The sequence below is a fragment of the Papaver somniferum genome, chromosome 9, assembly GCF_003573695.1.
Source record: "Papaver somniferum cultivar HN1 chromosome 9, ASM357369v1, whole genome shotgun sequence".
Lineage (NCBI taxonomy): Eukaryota > Viridiplantae > Streptophyta > Magnoliopsida > Ranunculales > Papaveraceae > Papaver > Papaver somniferum.
In genome coordinates, this window is record NC_039366.1 from 22,916,673 (window position 1) to 22,933,018 (window position 16,346).

General features: G+C 35.7%; 2 protein-coding genes across 2 annotated transcripts; both read left to right on the forward strand.

Annotated features, from left to right (window-relative positions):
- The first annotated feature begins 9,736 nt into the window (after nt 1–9,736).
- Nucleotides 9,737–11,481, forward strand: LOC113313739 (caffeoylshikimate esterase-like). The gene has a single exon (XM_026562535.1). It carries the CDS (start codon nt 10,366–10,368, stop codon nt 10,882–10,884), a length of 519 nt encoding a protein of 172 aa, XP_026418320.1. The 5' UTR covers nt 9,737–10,365; the 3' UTR covers nt 10,885–11,481.
- LOC113311572 (caffeoylshikimate esterase-like) lies at nt 10,939–11,364 on the forward strand. The gene has a single exon (XM_026560399.1). The coding sequence runs from the start codon at nt 10,939–10,941 to the stop codon at nt 11,362–11,364; it is 426 nt and encodes a 141-aa protein (XP_026416184.1).
- Nucleotides 11,482–16,346: the final 4,865 nt, after the last annotated feature.

Below are 16,346 nucleotides of genomic sequence, written 5' to 3' on the forward strand. Positions count from 1 at the left end.
AAAATCTGTTCTTTTGCAGTTTGAGTAGTTTGAGTTTAAGGGAGGCTGTTGGAGTTTTAACTAAACTCAAACTACAAAGTCTGACAGGGTCTTAAGACCTGGTCGTGGGTTAACGGTGCGCAAGTACTGCACCCATCTATTATTGTTTATCTAGTAGTTTTTACATTGTAACTGTTAGTCCTAGTCCTTAGGAGTTTATCAGTCATGGTTATAATGGCTATTAATTAGGAGTTAGTTGTGCCATCGTGCATTGTTTAGTGGAGTTTAAGTAGGACAAAACTTGTACATTGCAGCCTATATAATGGCGTTGTTTACATTAATGAAGATTGCTAAGTAAGTTTACAGAAATGTAGTCTCTGTGTGTTTTTCGTTTTCATCCTCTCTACTCTCTCTGTATGCCAAATCCTACACAAGCAAGCCACCATCATTGAAAAAAAAAAATAGACAAAAGACCATGCTACTGAGCTTGCTTGATCATACAGATGATGGCTTCACCTACAAAAATAAAAAGAAAGAGAGAAATGGGATCACTTTGCTGATTCCCTGTTTGCGAGTGAAATACCCAATAACACAACCATTAATTAACTAAAACTGAAAACTTAATATATTCCACACCCTAGTTAGTGATTCGACGAATCATTCGTGAATGATTTGCGGCGTATATTGTGGCCTCGTTTTATTCGAGGTTCTGATTAATTCGGCCGTTTGAATCGGGTCTGAATTGTGTAGTTAGTTTAAAGATTTTAAAAAGTGTATGAGTTGGGACTCGATCCAGTGACGTATGGGTTGGTAACTAAAACTCCAACCACTTGGCCATGCGCTGATTGTTGATTTTAAATAGATATTTTCTATGTTATTGCATTTCAAGTGAAATATCTATGTAAAATATACTAAAATATCGTTTCCTATAGTCTGATGTAGGCCAAATTTTCAGTAACGAACTCACATTTCTAATACGAATATACATATATGTCATTCCGAATTACTTCCTGAACAATGAACCTTTGACCGGATTTTTGATAGAATCGTAACTATCCGAATCCAATACTCTGTACATTGTCGTCCCGACTTTCTACCCGTACCCCGAATTGCTAACTAGGTTCCACACAATATTTCAACCAACCACTCCACCTATCACCAAAACCAATTAAGTTGAGAAGATCTCATCCAGATAATCTCATTTTGCATGGTCAAAGACATTTCCAAAATCTACTTTGCATAAGAGACAAGGCCTACCATTTTTCAACCTAGAATCAATTAATTCAGTGGATATCAGGACACCATCCAGATTCTGTCTCTACTTGACAACATCAGATCATTGTTAGGGGATGATTATGTATAAAGCTAGCTTGAACCTTTCAGCAAGAATTTAAAAGATAATTTTATAAACTACATGAAAAGGAGAGGTTACCAAAGTTCACCACCAACTTTTTTATTTCGGAAACCTGTATGGAAAAAACCTAATACAATCACAAGTAGATCAACGCAAAGGCCCTTGGAGAAGATTATATACAAGGTTTTCCTATTTCTCTTTCTCTTCCACAATCAATATGTATACAACAAAGGTCTGTGTACCTGATTGTGTACTAGAGTTCTTGGACGATTTAAAAAATAATATCCAAGATCAATCTAATCGTATACGAATCAAGAGGCTCTTAATTTCAACAAGTATGAAACTTTCACTCTATCTTCTAAGATATGAATTCAACAAGAACAAGTCTTGTTTTTTATCTCAAATAATAAGGACTTAAACTATCTAGATTGATTCACATAGTATGTATTATTCTTATTATAAATATAAATAATATAATACGGAAAAGAGAAAAACACAAGATACCAGAAATTTTGTTATCGGGGAAAAATGCACCTATAGAAAAACCCCGGGACCTCGTCCATCTTTGAACACCATACTGTATTAAACTGTTACAGACACTAGCCTACTATCAGACTTCAAACTGGAGTATAGTTGAGACCGGATCAACCCTCCAAGAAATTCAGATGTGGTCGTGCTCCTTACATCTCTTGAACCTCGTCATATTCTACGCACTTGATTCTCTTAGATGGCGTCGTTTATAGATAAGGGTTGCTTCAACCTCATTTAAGACTTTTAATACCTAGATATCTAAAAGACAAGCCTGTTTGATTTTCTTTTTCATATGTTTCAATCAAGGTTTGGAAATATATTTGCAGTAGACAAAGTCCAACAAACCTAACGAATCCAAAACACTTACATTACGTTAGCAGAGAATCTTGGATTACTAATCACCTCTCAAGAATAATCCAAACAAATCAAAAAAGAGTTTAAAAATGTATCTTGAGGAATCACTTAATTGATTCTCTTAGGTGGCGTCCTTTATAGCCTAAGAGTTGCTTCAGCCTCAGTTAAGACTTCTGATACCTAGATACCTCTAACAGATAAGCCTGTTTGATTTCCTTTTTGATATTTTTCAATCAAGGTTTGGAAATACATTTGCAATCCTCACGAATGCGGAACACTTACACTCTGTCATCAGAGAAGTCTGGATTACTAATCACCTCTCAAGCATAATCTAAACAAATAAAAAAAGAGTTTAAAATTCTATCTTGAGGAATCACAAAGCCTGACGAATAGAACATTGTGATTTCTATCTATTTTATCCCTGATCTAAAGTTCGTAACTTCAATAACCAGTAAAATAAGATTCGCATACAAGGGCTATCGGGTAAAAGATAGCCTGACCAGGATTCACGAATCCCTAAAGCTTCAAAGTCGTAGCCTAGAATACAGTTCTATGAAGAACCTAGGTTATAGAGGACGACTCTATATTTGCAACTAGAACACAAGAGTGTCAAGGATTGATAAATCATGTAGCAAGAGTTTCTTTATTTATAAATTTTCAAGGCTCCAGGTAGATTTGAATTCAAGCTAGGGTTAACTTGAGACCCAGGCAAACAATTTTCCAATTTTGATTAAAATTCTTATTAGGAATTTATGTAAGCATGTGAAAAGTCTTTCTTGAAATTACACAGAAGAATACGCATTATGGTCTAGGGTTTTGGAACCGGACACAATAATAGTCCATAGTGGAAAATATGCCTTTGAACTCACAAGAATTAGCAGTGTCCAATAAAACTCAAGACTAACCAATAATCAGCAAACCCAAAGTAATTTTTTGAATAAAGTGGTCTTAGAAGTGTCTGCAAGTGTTATAGCAAAAGCGAACACAGTCACATGGAATAGTTCGTGACCTTTTGCTAATACTGAACCTGTATAGGTTTGGAAACCGCTGGAAGTTCGCGAAGTCGGATTCAAAAGGTTTGCAAACTTACACCCATTACAGAACTCAAATATAAAGGGTTCAAACCGGTTTTACAAACCTCTATAGTCCACCGAATACAGACTAACTTAGGTAATACATAAAAGTATGTATACCTCGGACGAAACAGTTCTATTCCACTGATAATTCAGCTTTAAACATTCCCAATAGCCGTAAACAGTATGCATTATTGCTTGGGAAAAATATAAATACTTTATTAACAATAAATTATTCTAACCAAGATTGCTAAGGAAGTAAGTATTTATGAACATCCATTGCTTGAATCATATTTCGGGAGGTTAACCAAGAAAAGCTTGAACTCAAAAATAGGCCAAATTGAAAAGGCAAAAGTAACTCTTTTTTAGGAATGGAGGTAGTATACTAAAATCCTACAATATAGTCTCATAAGATAGAATGGTATATTCCATGAGTAAATAGGATAGGACAGTCTTCACATACATGTTTTCTGTGAAGTTATCTCAAATATCTTCGTTTGTGCTTCAATCTTCGATGACTATTCAGTGATTTATGACATTGAACTACTATACTCTAATCCTAGTCTGAGATTATTTTTTTTAGTAGACTATAAATTAAAATATAGTTGTGTACATGTATTATTGACAACAAGATTGAGATAGAAAAACTTGTGAGTTCGACCAAGCGATGCTCTAACACTCCATGCACAAGAATAATATGTCCCAAGTCCTTAATCTCCTTTGTTGGATCCTTCTTTCGGATCAAAACAAAGAAGGTGTTTTTCAATCTCCAATCAAGGTAGCACTTGCATTGAAACTCCTTCAAAACCTCCATAAAATCTAACTTAATAAAATACCGACATAGGACATCAAAACTTATTGGAAAACCATCGGGTCATGGGTCATTGCTCTTCCCCGAGAGTTTAAAAATAACTAAACATTCTTCCTTCTCCATTTATCTTCAAAAAAACCCTTAAACTCTTCATAAAAAGTAGTTATCTGCATGTCATGACTGGCATCTCTATGCATTTGAGGTTGAAAGATATTTTGGAAAGAAAAAAAAAAGACACAGTTCAAGTTTTAGTTTCATCCTCATTACTTGTAATTGTACCATAAATCTTTGTGAAGCCGATAAAACTTCTTGTTTTGTTATCATTTGGTTACTTATGAAATACTTAGTGTTATGCTCATTGTCTATGAAATGAGAAATCGTTTGACCTCTCCTCCATTTTTCAGCTCTGACATAATGGTGAGTTCACAATACTCTTATCTTATGTGCAATCTCTCGTCCCATTCAAACTAGTTCTTTTATAAAAGATATCTCATTCACATCCTTTTTTTTATTAAGGTGGTACATACATAAAAAGAAATCGTATTTTTTGTGATCTCTTAACGACATACGTAAATTAAGTTATAAAAGAAATCATTTGTAACATAATTTAACTTTGGATTACTATGATTTAAATGGAATACATATATAATATTTGGAATATAACCAACAAGTAACGTGTATCTTGATGGTGCAGGGATTAAATTGATATATATATGCTTACAAGAATATAATCAACAAATCACATATATAATTCTTGGAAGATTAATTTGACGTCCTTTACAGTGAGACAGAATTCGCTCTCATGTCTCCTCATGCAATTAAAAGTAAAAAGGAATTTAGATGTTTCCTTTATTGATAAAGAATTTGACGCTGACAAGTTTGGTCAATGATATCATTACCCATTTATTCTACCACTTTAATACAACTATATTGGTAAAGAATTTAGATGTTGGAAGATTATTTTGACATCCTTCAGACATAATATGCTCTCATATCTTCATGCAACTAAAAGTCAAAAAAAGTGACTGAGAAAGGTGATATATATGGTGATGACCTATCGTAGTAATATATAGGCAAAATAATTTGGTAATTCGTCAATACATGTATATATTGATTTATCCTAAAATTTCTATGATCTCCATATGTTAGTGAATAATTCGATAATTATTAACTATGTTTTGAACTAACAGTGCGAACCAGAAAAATGACCAATAGATTTAAAAGTGGAGAGCTAAATTCTTTAGCTAAAGTTGTTTTTGAACTTGTGAATCCACGATAAGTTCCACACATATATAATCTTTCCCTATGAACAACCCTTCTTGCCACGATTATTTTGTTGTGAAAAGTTCCATAATGAGTCTAACACTTTAAGGCATGTCCAATGATGGAAGTCAAATCGTCTGACACATCAATGAGATGCATTCTCCATAGCTCCAACGTTACGAGAAACTTGTGTCAAGAAAGGACCTAGTCGGACGACAAGTATACTCAAAAAGCTATTGTTCGTGATGCTTATAGTTCTTTGTCTTGGACATAGCAGAGTAGCAGGGAAAAAAAGCAGCGAAGCTTTAGGTCTTATTCGGGACCGAGGAAAATTTGGGTAGGATTGAATCTCAGAGCTTCTTGGATGTCCGAAATTTTTTTTCGAGAAAATATATCTTTCCTCAATACATTTGTCACAAGATCTCAATAGCACCTTTATCTAAAGATTCAAATGAGACTTCATATCTGAAACGCGGGAAGGATCTGACTAGAAAGTCATTCAAAACGTGATCGAATTATACATACATTATGATACCAAAGACATGCAAAGTTTATTGGGCCTACAAAGATAATAATTTTTTGATAGTCTTATATATTGTGATAAGAAAGCGCTCTTAGTTCAGTTCGGTAGAACGTGGGTCTCCAAACCCCGATGTCATAGGTTCAAATCCTACATAGCGTGGATCTGTTCTCGAATTACAATGAAATAACTCCACCAACTTAAACAGAAAGTTTAATTTGACCTTCTGTGAAGAACGCGTTATTTGACGTGAATCCAACTATCCTTTTCAATCCAAATAGGCGTTGCGTTACTATCTCATTATTATCAAATTTAAAATTCCACGAAACAAATGCAATCAAAAGTATCTTATTAGATATAGAAAAATGGAATCAAATTGGAATAGGAGTAGATAATCGACATAAGTGGTAGGAGAATATAAAGCAACGAATAAAGGAAAGGAACAACCTATTTATTATAGGAAGGACTGTTTATTTTTCTAATGTTCGACATAAGAAAAGAAATTTTCACTATTTTCTTGTGTCGAAAGAATAATTATTCTTAATTCCCTGACGCTAAATTATGAACCCTAATATAATTAGAATGTTGTAATTGAATGAACAAATAGAAGTGGGGTATGACATCAATGGGCCAAGAATCTTAGAAAAGAGATCTTTAGATCTCTTTCCTTTATTTCAGTTTTTATCTTCGGATTCAGATTCCTACCTAATGATCTAAATTTATTAATAAAAAGAAATTCACTCTTGACAGTGTTATCTGTCGTATATGTGAATCCTGGATGTAAAACTATCCGGACGCGACCAAAAGACACTAAATTTCCTTTCCCTAAATGGGGAAGGAAGGCTGGAATGACAGGAAAATGTGTAGTAGCTCAGACAAGTGACATAAGGACTACACACTAGATCAGGTCTCTAGTTCTTGTTCTCCGCTGCGTAGCTTTCAAATTAAACGTCCCGATAAAATAGAAAACCTGAACTCTGAACTCACTTACTCACGTATCTTTCTTTTCGCTTGTCGTGCATCTAACATTGGATTTGAAAAAAGACCGGTCACCAACAAGATTTTTAAAGCGTGAAGAGGAGCTTGAAGCGTTTTAAATTTTTAGGAAGCGAATCGTATGTTGAAGCGTGAAGCGACGCTTCATGATTTGTTATTGAAGCGCTATATTTTAAAATATACGCCTATAAATATCATTGAATTATATGAGGAATCCATATTTAATGTATGATTATTGTTCCAAAAAAAACTATGTTCACTTTTAACACCAAAAACTAGTATGGTACAGTGGTATATGGTGTTCTTTGGGGAGCAGGGCTCATAGGCTCGATCCTTAGCATCCTCTTTATATTTTTTTTGGTTTAAAATTTTGATTTTCAAGTGGTTGACTTAGTCAACGCTTCAAGAAAAAGTCAAAATTACGTTTTTTAGGTGTTCCGCTTCAGAGCTGTGCTTCGAAGCGTGTAAGCGAAATTTGAAGAAACGTAAAGCGTACGCTTTTAAAAACCATGGTCACCTAGAAAGACACAAGCGTGTGCTAGATTTCGTCTCCACACATGGCTTGCTAGTCTAATAGCTTACTATCAGATAGTAGGAATTACCAATAGCTACTAATATACCCTATTTCAGATATCTACGGCCTAATAGCCGGGAATTCTTACACGTAAGACGAGCTGGGATATTCATGTCTTAAGGTGAAAATAATAATTTGATGGTCGAAACATTGAACTCCGGTTAGTGCGTGGAAAATGCCCATAAAGATTGATTTTGTGATAGAAAATTTAATACTAAAACAATTAAGCAGGAGAAAGCGTGGTCTGGTCGGTGGAAGGATGGAAATCGCTATAGGGTGTAGCCATCGGTGGAAGAAGATGTGGGTGGGAAATGTCCCCACTCAACTTACACTTTTCGTTTTTTTATGAGCTCAGAATTAATTTAAAACAAAGTAAGAAATAATAATTTGTCTTATAAATAATATATTAGAGAGAGTCTAATGTAATTGACCTAGTCAATTGTCTGTTTGGTCCTATTTGGTAATATAAATTATAGTTTGGCCCTAAAAATTATAGTTTGGTCTTAGGGTGATGTCATGAATGATGTAATATGTCATCTTATAGTGGCAGAAATACCCTTTTGGATAAGGACCATATATATATAGTCAAAAAGTAAGAGAAAAATAATCATTCTTATATTTACTTTCTCTCTCCTATATTTTCAGATCTAGAATTTCTCTCTCTCTTTTTCTTTTTTATTTTCTTCCTGCTAGTGATGAAGAAGATGAAGATGATGATGAACGATTCTCTTTTCTCTCTATTTTTTTCTCTGCTAGTGATGAAGAAGATGTACGATGAACGATGATGATGATGAATACAATGAAGTTTTGCGTTTTTTTTTTTGATGTTTTGCTTCTGTTTTGATGATGAAGACGGTGAGGTTGAAGATTCTGCTGTTATTTATGATGATGATGAACCTTTATCATCTTACATGCTTGGGTAAGTTTCAGATCTACAAAAGAAGATGAAGATGACGGAGTTCATTTCTGGAATGAACTCTGGTTTGTGATGAAGATTTTGATGTTTTTCCGCCTGTTGTTGCTGATGATGATGGAGAGGATGAAGATGATGAAGATGAGTTATTGTTGCTGATGAAGAAGATGAAGATGACGGAGTTCATTTCAGGAATGAACTCTGGTTTGTGATGAAGATTTTGATGTTTCTTCTTGATGAAGATAGATTTATGTTTTTCTTCATCGTTGCTGCTGCTGTTGTTGAAGGTGATGAATTTGATGAAGTTCATTCTTGAAATGAACTATGTTTTCTTTTGAAGATGAAGATGATGAAGATGACGATAGATTTATGTTGAAGATGACGATGAAGACGATAAATCTTGATTTTTTGATGTTTGTTGCTCGTGTTAAAGATCTTGAATTTGATGTTGTTGTTGATGATGAAGAAGAAAAAAACGATGACGACGATTTCATGGATCTGTTGCTGCTGCTGTTTGAAGACCACGAAGATGATGAAGATGATGCTACTGCAGTTCATTTCTACGAATGAACTCTGATTTTTGTGGATTTTTTTTGTGTGTGTTCATGTAAAGAATGAACTCTGTTTTTTTAGGTTTTTATATGGAGTTCATTTCTGGAATGAACTCTGTTTTTTTAGGTGATTATACGGAGTTCATTTCTGGAATGAACTAGGTGATTATATGGAGTTCATTTCTGGGAATGAACTTTGGTTTTTTATATGGAGTTCATTTATGTAATGAACTCTGGTTATTTTTATGTTTTATATGGAGTTCATTTCTGGAATGAACTCGGTTTTCTTAGGTTTTTATATGGAGTTCATTTCTGGAATGAACTCTGATTTTTTTATGTTTTATATGGAGTTCATTTCTGGAATGAACTTTGTTTTGTTAGGTTTTTTTATGGAGTTCATTTCTGGAATGAACTCTGGTTTTCTTAGGTTTTTATATGGAGTTCATTTCTGGAATGAACTCTGGTTTTTAGGTGATTTCTAGAAAAATAAGTAGAAATTAACAGGAGTTCATTTTGACGAATGAACTGCTATATATAAAAAATAAGTAGAAATTAACCTTAATAGAAATTAACCCGGAAGGGTACTTTTGTCCATTTAATATTTTTAAATTATTATGAACCAAACAATAAAAACGTTTGACCAAAGAACTAAACTGACATGGACCCACCTAAAAAAGACCAAACGATTATTTTCCCAAAAAAATGGTTAAAACTAGCTCGAAATAAGAAATAGAAAAGATTCCCATCAATCAACATACAAAGTCTCTACCGGCTCACCATTTCTCGATCGGCAACGTTCCGCTCTGAAAATCTTGGGTTCAGGGTTGGGATTCGGGAAGAAGAAAATAAGAGAATTCACAGGGCTTACATATTCCATTTGTTTGAAAAATCAAACAGGCGTCTCTAAGTCAACAGATTCTCCAAGTCCGCATGAAATCCATTGACGCCGGTGCTAACACTTGACTTTTTCGAGGTTGGCGGATTCAGCACGTGCCCCATCCCATCTTAGAACTTGCCTTAAGACTTCTGAATGTGGACTTTTTTGAGGTCAGAATCATCGCGCCCCCTTCACCATTTTCTCCCTTTAATATCATTGAAGGCAAGGTACTGCGAGGAAGTAGGAATTTGTATGTAGACCTATTTATAGGTCAGGATCATCATTTTCCCCTCCCCTCCAATAATTTCGCTTCCATTAGAGGTTTAGCTGACAAAAAGAAAATTTTCGTATCTAGTCTGTTTTTGAGGTCAGAATCATCATTTCCTCCTCATTTTAGATCTTCCTTCATTTTCAGCAACTTTTCCCTCCATTTTGAGATTTTGCAAAGAAGACAAATACTGGGTTAGATTTTGCAGCATTCCTCCTCCGGCTGGGGACACTGCACCAACTATATCAAACCAGGTCCTCTCGTTGCCTGCAGGAATTCATAACAAGAGAAGAAGGAAAAAATGGTGCATCCAATTGCAGAAGCAAATGTTCAGAGCCTATTCGGATCTCTTTCTCCAACCAAATTCTATTCTCGTCACTCAGTAACTCATTCTTCTTCCTACATTATAAACTCAAGAGGTTTGAAACTCTTCACACAATCATGGACTCCACTTCCACCAACCAAGATTAAGGGAGTAACGTCAGTCATTCATGGCTTTACAGGAGAGTCCAACTGGTTTATTCAACTCAAGGCTATTCATTTCGCTAAATCTGGTTTCGCTACGTGTGCTATTGATCACCAAGGTCATGGATTCTCTGAAAGTCTTCAATGCCACATACCTGATATTAACCCAGTTGTTGATGATTGTATTGAATTTTTTGATTCCTTTAGAGAAGAACATTGTCAGTCGCTCCCTTCTTTTCTTTACGGCGAATCCCTTGGTGGAGCGATCGCGCTGTTGATTCATCTTCGACGAGGTAGACCGTGGGATGGAATTGTTCTTAATGGTGCTATGTGTGGAATCAGTCCTAAATTTTAACCAACATGGACTTTGGAACGTTTATTGTCTGCGGTAGCATGGGTGGCTCCAACTATGTCGGTTGTTCCAGCTCGCAGGGAGATCCCCAACGTGTCGTTCAAGGAGGAATGGAAGAGAAGATTAGCAACAGCCAGCCCGCAGCGTACTCAGGCTGCTCTGCGAGCAGCTACAGCATTGGAGTTGCTAAGGGTTTGTAGAGAGGTCCAGAGCAGGTTTGGTGAGGTTGAAGTGCCATTGTTGATTGTTCACGGTGGAGATGATGCTGTTTCTGATCCTGCTTGTGCAGAGGAATTGTACAAGAAGGCTGCCAGCAAGGATAAGACAATTAAAATTTACCCTGGTATGTGGCATCTATTGGTTGGTGAATCACAAGAGAATGTGGATTTGGTTTTTGACTATATTGTAGAGTGGCTCTGTGAACGAGCTGAACGTGCCGCTGCCTGTAATGAAAGTGGCAAGGCATCTGTCTCAGTTGCATGACCCAAGTCTTATTAGACTTCCCTTGTAGAAGATACCATTTTTTTAGATTAGATGGGTCTCAAGTAGAATGTAAATTGTGAAGATAACAAGTGTAACAGTTGATGTTTGTGTGGGAAATAGTAGATGATGATGCTTACCATTTCTAAACAAAATTTTCAGCTGAAATCTCAAAACACCACAATTAGCAAAGATTTCTAAGAAATCATGATGCCAGTAAGCTGTTTGCGGCCCATCAGAAAGAAATGTAACAAAAACAGACCAACCGTTTGAAGGTTATGAGTTATGACCGAACACAACATAGTACACACTACACAGTGCCTAATCTGCACATGGGCTTATATTAACATAGGGCCTGTGAATGACTCTCTAAAAATCGACTTATCATGTTTAAGACTCCTACAGTCCTAAAGGATTCTCCAAAGAAAAAAAATTAATATTGTAAGAATAGCCAACAAGAACAAGAAAAGGTACATAATTTCTAGTAGAACGGTAAAGCCGATATGTATTAATAATCATTATTCGAATAACAGATGGTCATTCTACCAATCCATTAAGGAGAGAAGAAAAAAAGGTAGGCCTGATTAAAGCAGGGTCAAGAACAAGATGCATGACAAAATACAAACAAAGAGTATATTAGTGTGGTGCCATGGTGGCAGAGAAACAGCCCTTGAATGCTGAAACCAATGAGAGCTGTTACCAGCCGCGGGAGCTAAGCGATGCAATCACAGGGCCCAGTGTCGAATCCACTGCTTTGTTCCAGACATGTGCAACCTCTTTCCGTGCATTCCTTCCAAATATAGGTTCTGTCACCTATAAGAAGTTTAACGCGATTATTAGCATGCAACAAGTTCAATAAGAAGTTTAAAGCGATCATTACCATGCAATGGGTTTAAATGTTTTATGCTCATGATAAAAGTAGTATCAAGTACATAGTACTCTTGAAAATCCGTCAACCATGCACTTAGTAACCTTTTTGGATATTTAACTAAAGTAAGAAAACATATGAGGAGAGGACAAACTAAGGTATAAGGAGACTAGCAGCATTCTAAATCTTGAAAAAGGCAACTTCTACATGGTTTGGTTCACAGAATGGATTTACAGGTGTAAAACATTAAAAACCGGCTGACCCACTTGAAAGTGAATTCATGTTTTCCAAGCACAAGGAGATAGAAAACAAGCTTCATGTTCCATACTGTCTACCTTAAACATCCGGTCGAGAAGACTTCCTACCATTAGGCATATTGATGATAGATAAATAAACCATTTCTCACCACAAAGCGTTATGGTGCACCTTACATGGGCTTACATGTACTCTAACACAGCACTGTTAATTTTATTAAACAATAAGCTCAAAAAATTCTTTACGAGTACTCAAAAGTCACTGCCCTAAAGGAAACATCAGTATGATTGATGCCCAAAACACCTCCCTGCACACCTGTGTACATAATACGGGAGGGGGCTTCTAAAAGAATTAGCGGCTAATTCATCTTCAGGTGCATCTAGCCTACTGCAAAAGAAGAGTCTTTTACAGGTGTGACATGAGGATAAGGTAGCATTTCAAGCATAACGAAAAAGAGGTGGAGATAATTATCAGAAATTCAAGTGACATGGAAAAATGAATCAATTCCTAGTGTGCAGGTAAACATTTCCATGTATCATAGAATGACCAAAGGAATGTAATCTAGTTGTCAATGACTACCAACTGAAAACATTACAGGGATGGCTCAATAAAACCCCTTCCACTCAAAATCATCATCATAAAACATCGGCATTAAACTATGCACAGCAAGTGATGCATTGATCATTAATGCAGCACAACGCTTCCAAAAAGTCTGGCGATCTCTATATCTGACAGAAGATATAGCTCCACTAATTACACAATTTTCTCAAACTAGTATAACCCTAAAACATATTATTCTTTCGTGCAACACCAAAAAACACACTTAATTAGACACATTAAGATACAGAAGTTTAACTATTATTTGAATTAACAGACAGAATGCGCTACACAGCCTACACTATGCTTCCGGTACACCAAATTAGCCTATATTATCCAAACAAATCAATCCACTCTACCAGCACACTCTTCATTGCGCTACAATGCTTAACAATAGATTCCCCTCTCCCTCACAATTACTTATTGGCTACCCATGAATGATAAATTTACTCGTGTATCAAGAAAGAAAATTCACAACCATGGCAAACATCAATTACAGACTTACAAACTCCCCTAAACTGAGTACAAGCAAACAATTAAGTTATGCTGAGAAATGAAATGAAAATTGAAAACTAGGGTTTCAGCTAAAGAAATCGCCATCATTTGAATTGAAGTTCAGCACAATATCTAATTTTGTTACCAGCGGTTGAGAATGGGTTTGTGGGTGAATCTCTGAAATCGCTGTTTTCTTACCAGTTCAACATAATACGTCTAATTCTCACAATCTAAATTCTTTCCGTGCATTCCCTCCAAATATAGATTATGTCACCTATGCTATAAGAAGTTTTAAGCAATCACTACCATGCAATGAGTTTAATACTAGATCAAAATGTTGTATCAAGCACACAGGACTCTTGAAAATCTGTCAACCATTAATTGAATTTTCACCTTTGGGACATTTAACTAAAGTAAGAAAACATATGATGACAGGAAAAACTAAGGGATAAGGAGACTAGCAGTACTCTGAATCTAAAAAAAGGCATCCAACTTCTACGCAGTTTGACTTACACCTGTATGCAGTTTTAAAACAAACAGAACTGGCTGATCCACTTGGAAGGGAATATATGTTTTCTAAGCACAAGAAGGTAAAAAACAAGCTTCGTGTTCCATACTGTCTACATTTAACATCCCATCAGGAAGACTTCCTACCCTTGAGCATATTGCTGACAGATGAATAAACTATTCCTCACCATAAAACGTTATGGCACATGCCGCACACCATCATGAGCTTACATGTACCCAACGCACCACTCTTATTTATTATTAAACAATAAGCTCAAAAAGTTTTCTCTAAACCCAAAAGGCACTGCCCCAATGGAAACATCACCACTATTGATGCCCAAAGCACCTCCCGTGTACACATATACACATAATTTGAGTGGGGCATGGCCGCGTGGGGGGATCTAAAAGAATCAGCAGTTAATTCATCTTCAGGTGTATCCAGCGTAGGGTAGAAAAGAAGTGTCTTTAAATTCGTTATACAATGCCACAAGTAGACAAATCTAATCAAGAGGTGTGACATGAAAATAAGGCAGCATTTCAAGCATGATATAAAAAAACGTGGATGTATTGCAATTAAATCTAATTATGAAAAATTCAAGTAACATGGAAAATGAATCATATCCTGGTGTGCAGGTAAATGTCTCCACTGATCATAGATCGTTACCAAGACCACCAACTGAAAAGTCTAAACATGACATGAATGGCTCAATAAAACCCCTTTCATTCAAAAGCATCAACCTATAATATTGGCAGTACACTACGCGCATCAGATGATGCATTGATCATAACACAGTTCATTCCTTCAAGGAAATCTGCTGATCCCTATCTCGGACAGCAGATATAGCTCCATCAATTACACAATTTTTTCAAACTAGTACAACCCTAAACTCTATTCTTCTTTCGAGCAACACCAAATAACATACTTACACCATACAAAAGCTTAAAAATCAGTTAAATTAACAGAAAGAATGTGCTACACTATGCTTCCAGTACAACAAATGAGCCTATATTATCCAAACAAATCAACCAACTCCTCCACTGCACTCTCCATAATGCTATCAAACCACCAATGAGTAACCATAGATTCCCCCCTTCCTCACAATTACCAACTAGATGATATACATTTATGATAAATCTACTTGTCTATCAAGAAACAAAAAAATCCCAACCATGACAAAGATCAATTATGGACTTACAAACTTCCCAAGAGTGAGTATAATCAAACGATTCATTTGGGCATGCTAAGAAATGAAATCACAATGAAAAAAAACTAGGATTTCAGCTAAAGAAATCATCATCATGTGAATTGAAGTTCCGTATAATATCTAGATTCTTACCAGTGGTTGAGAATGGGTTTGCGGTTGAATCTCTGAAATCGAACGATAAATGCTCTTTCGCTGCTGGAAAACAACGACTCCGGTAAAAATACTTCCCAATGCTGCGCCTAGTAGACGCTCCTGTGTATATGAATCAATCAATCAAAGAAACAGTAAATATATAAATATCATCAACATTCGGATACAGATATAGGGAGAGTGGGGATTGTATTGAGACCTGAGCAAGAATGCTAATCATGGAAGCCCTTTTCGGTGTTTTTCTTTTCTTCCTCTACAGAAAATAAATCCCAGAAAATGTCTACAGACTACAAGGAAGGAGGACCCGAAACGAGTTTTTAGGGTGTTAAAATCCTCTATGCGAACGTGCCTTAGATTTCGTGCCTTATTAGTCGCTAAGTTATCAGGACGGGCTATGTTTTAACGTACTCCCTGCGTGCCTATGTTTTAGAGACGGAGGGAGTAGATAATAAGGGATTCCAAAGGCCAATTTACTCGAATTGGTACCTTATACGAAAAACTGAAAAATATTTTGTTATATATGGTATTTGGTACGCTCTCCAGTAACCTAGTATCATTGTTGGAGCCATAAACTAAACGTTAGTTTTTCTTTCTTTTTATTTTTTTGATTTTGGGTAATATTCACATGTTCGAGGTCTTCGGACCACAGAGACTACAACGGTGAATTTTTATGTTATGACACGATTTTTTTTTCATTAAAAACAACCACGTGAAAAATGTTTAAGTCATAAAGTCTATTTTAGATAAATAAGCAAATGTTAGGTATACGATGGAGTTTGGATTATTATAAGGTGACAAGTTTTGGGTAACACTTGTAAATAGTTATGTAGGACGATGTTGAATCATGAAGTAAATTTTGGGCCACTTTGGAGTCCATACTTTAGTCAAGTTCTTGGGAATTGTAGAAA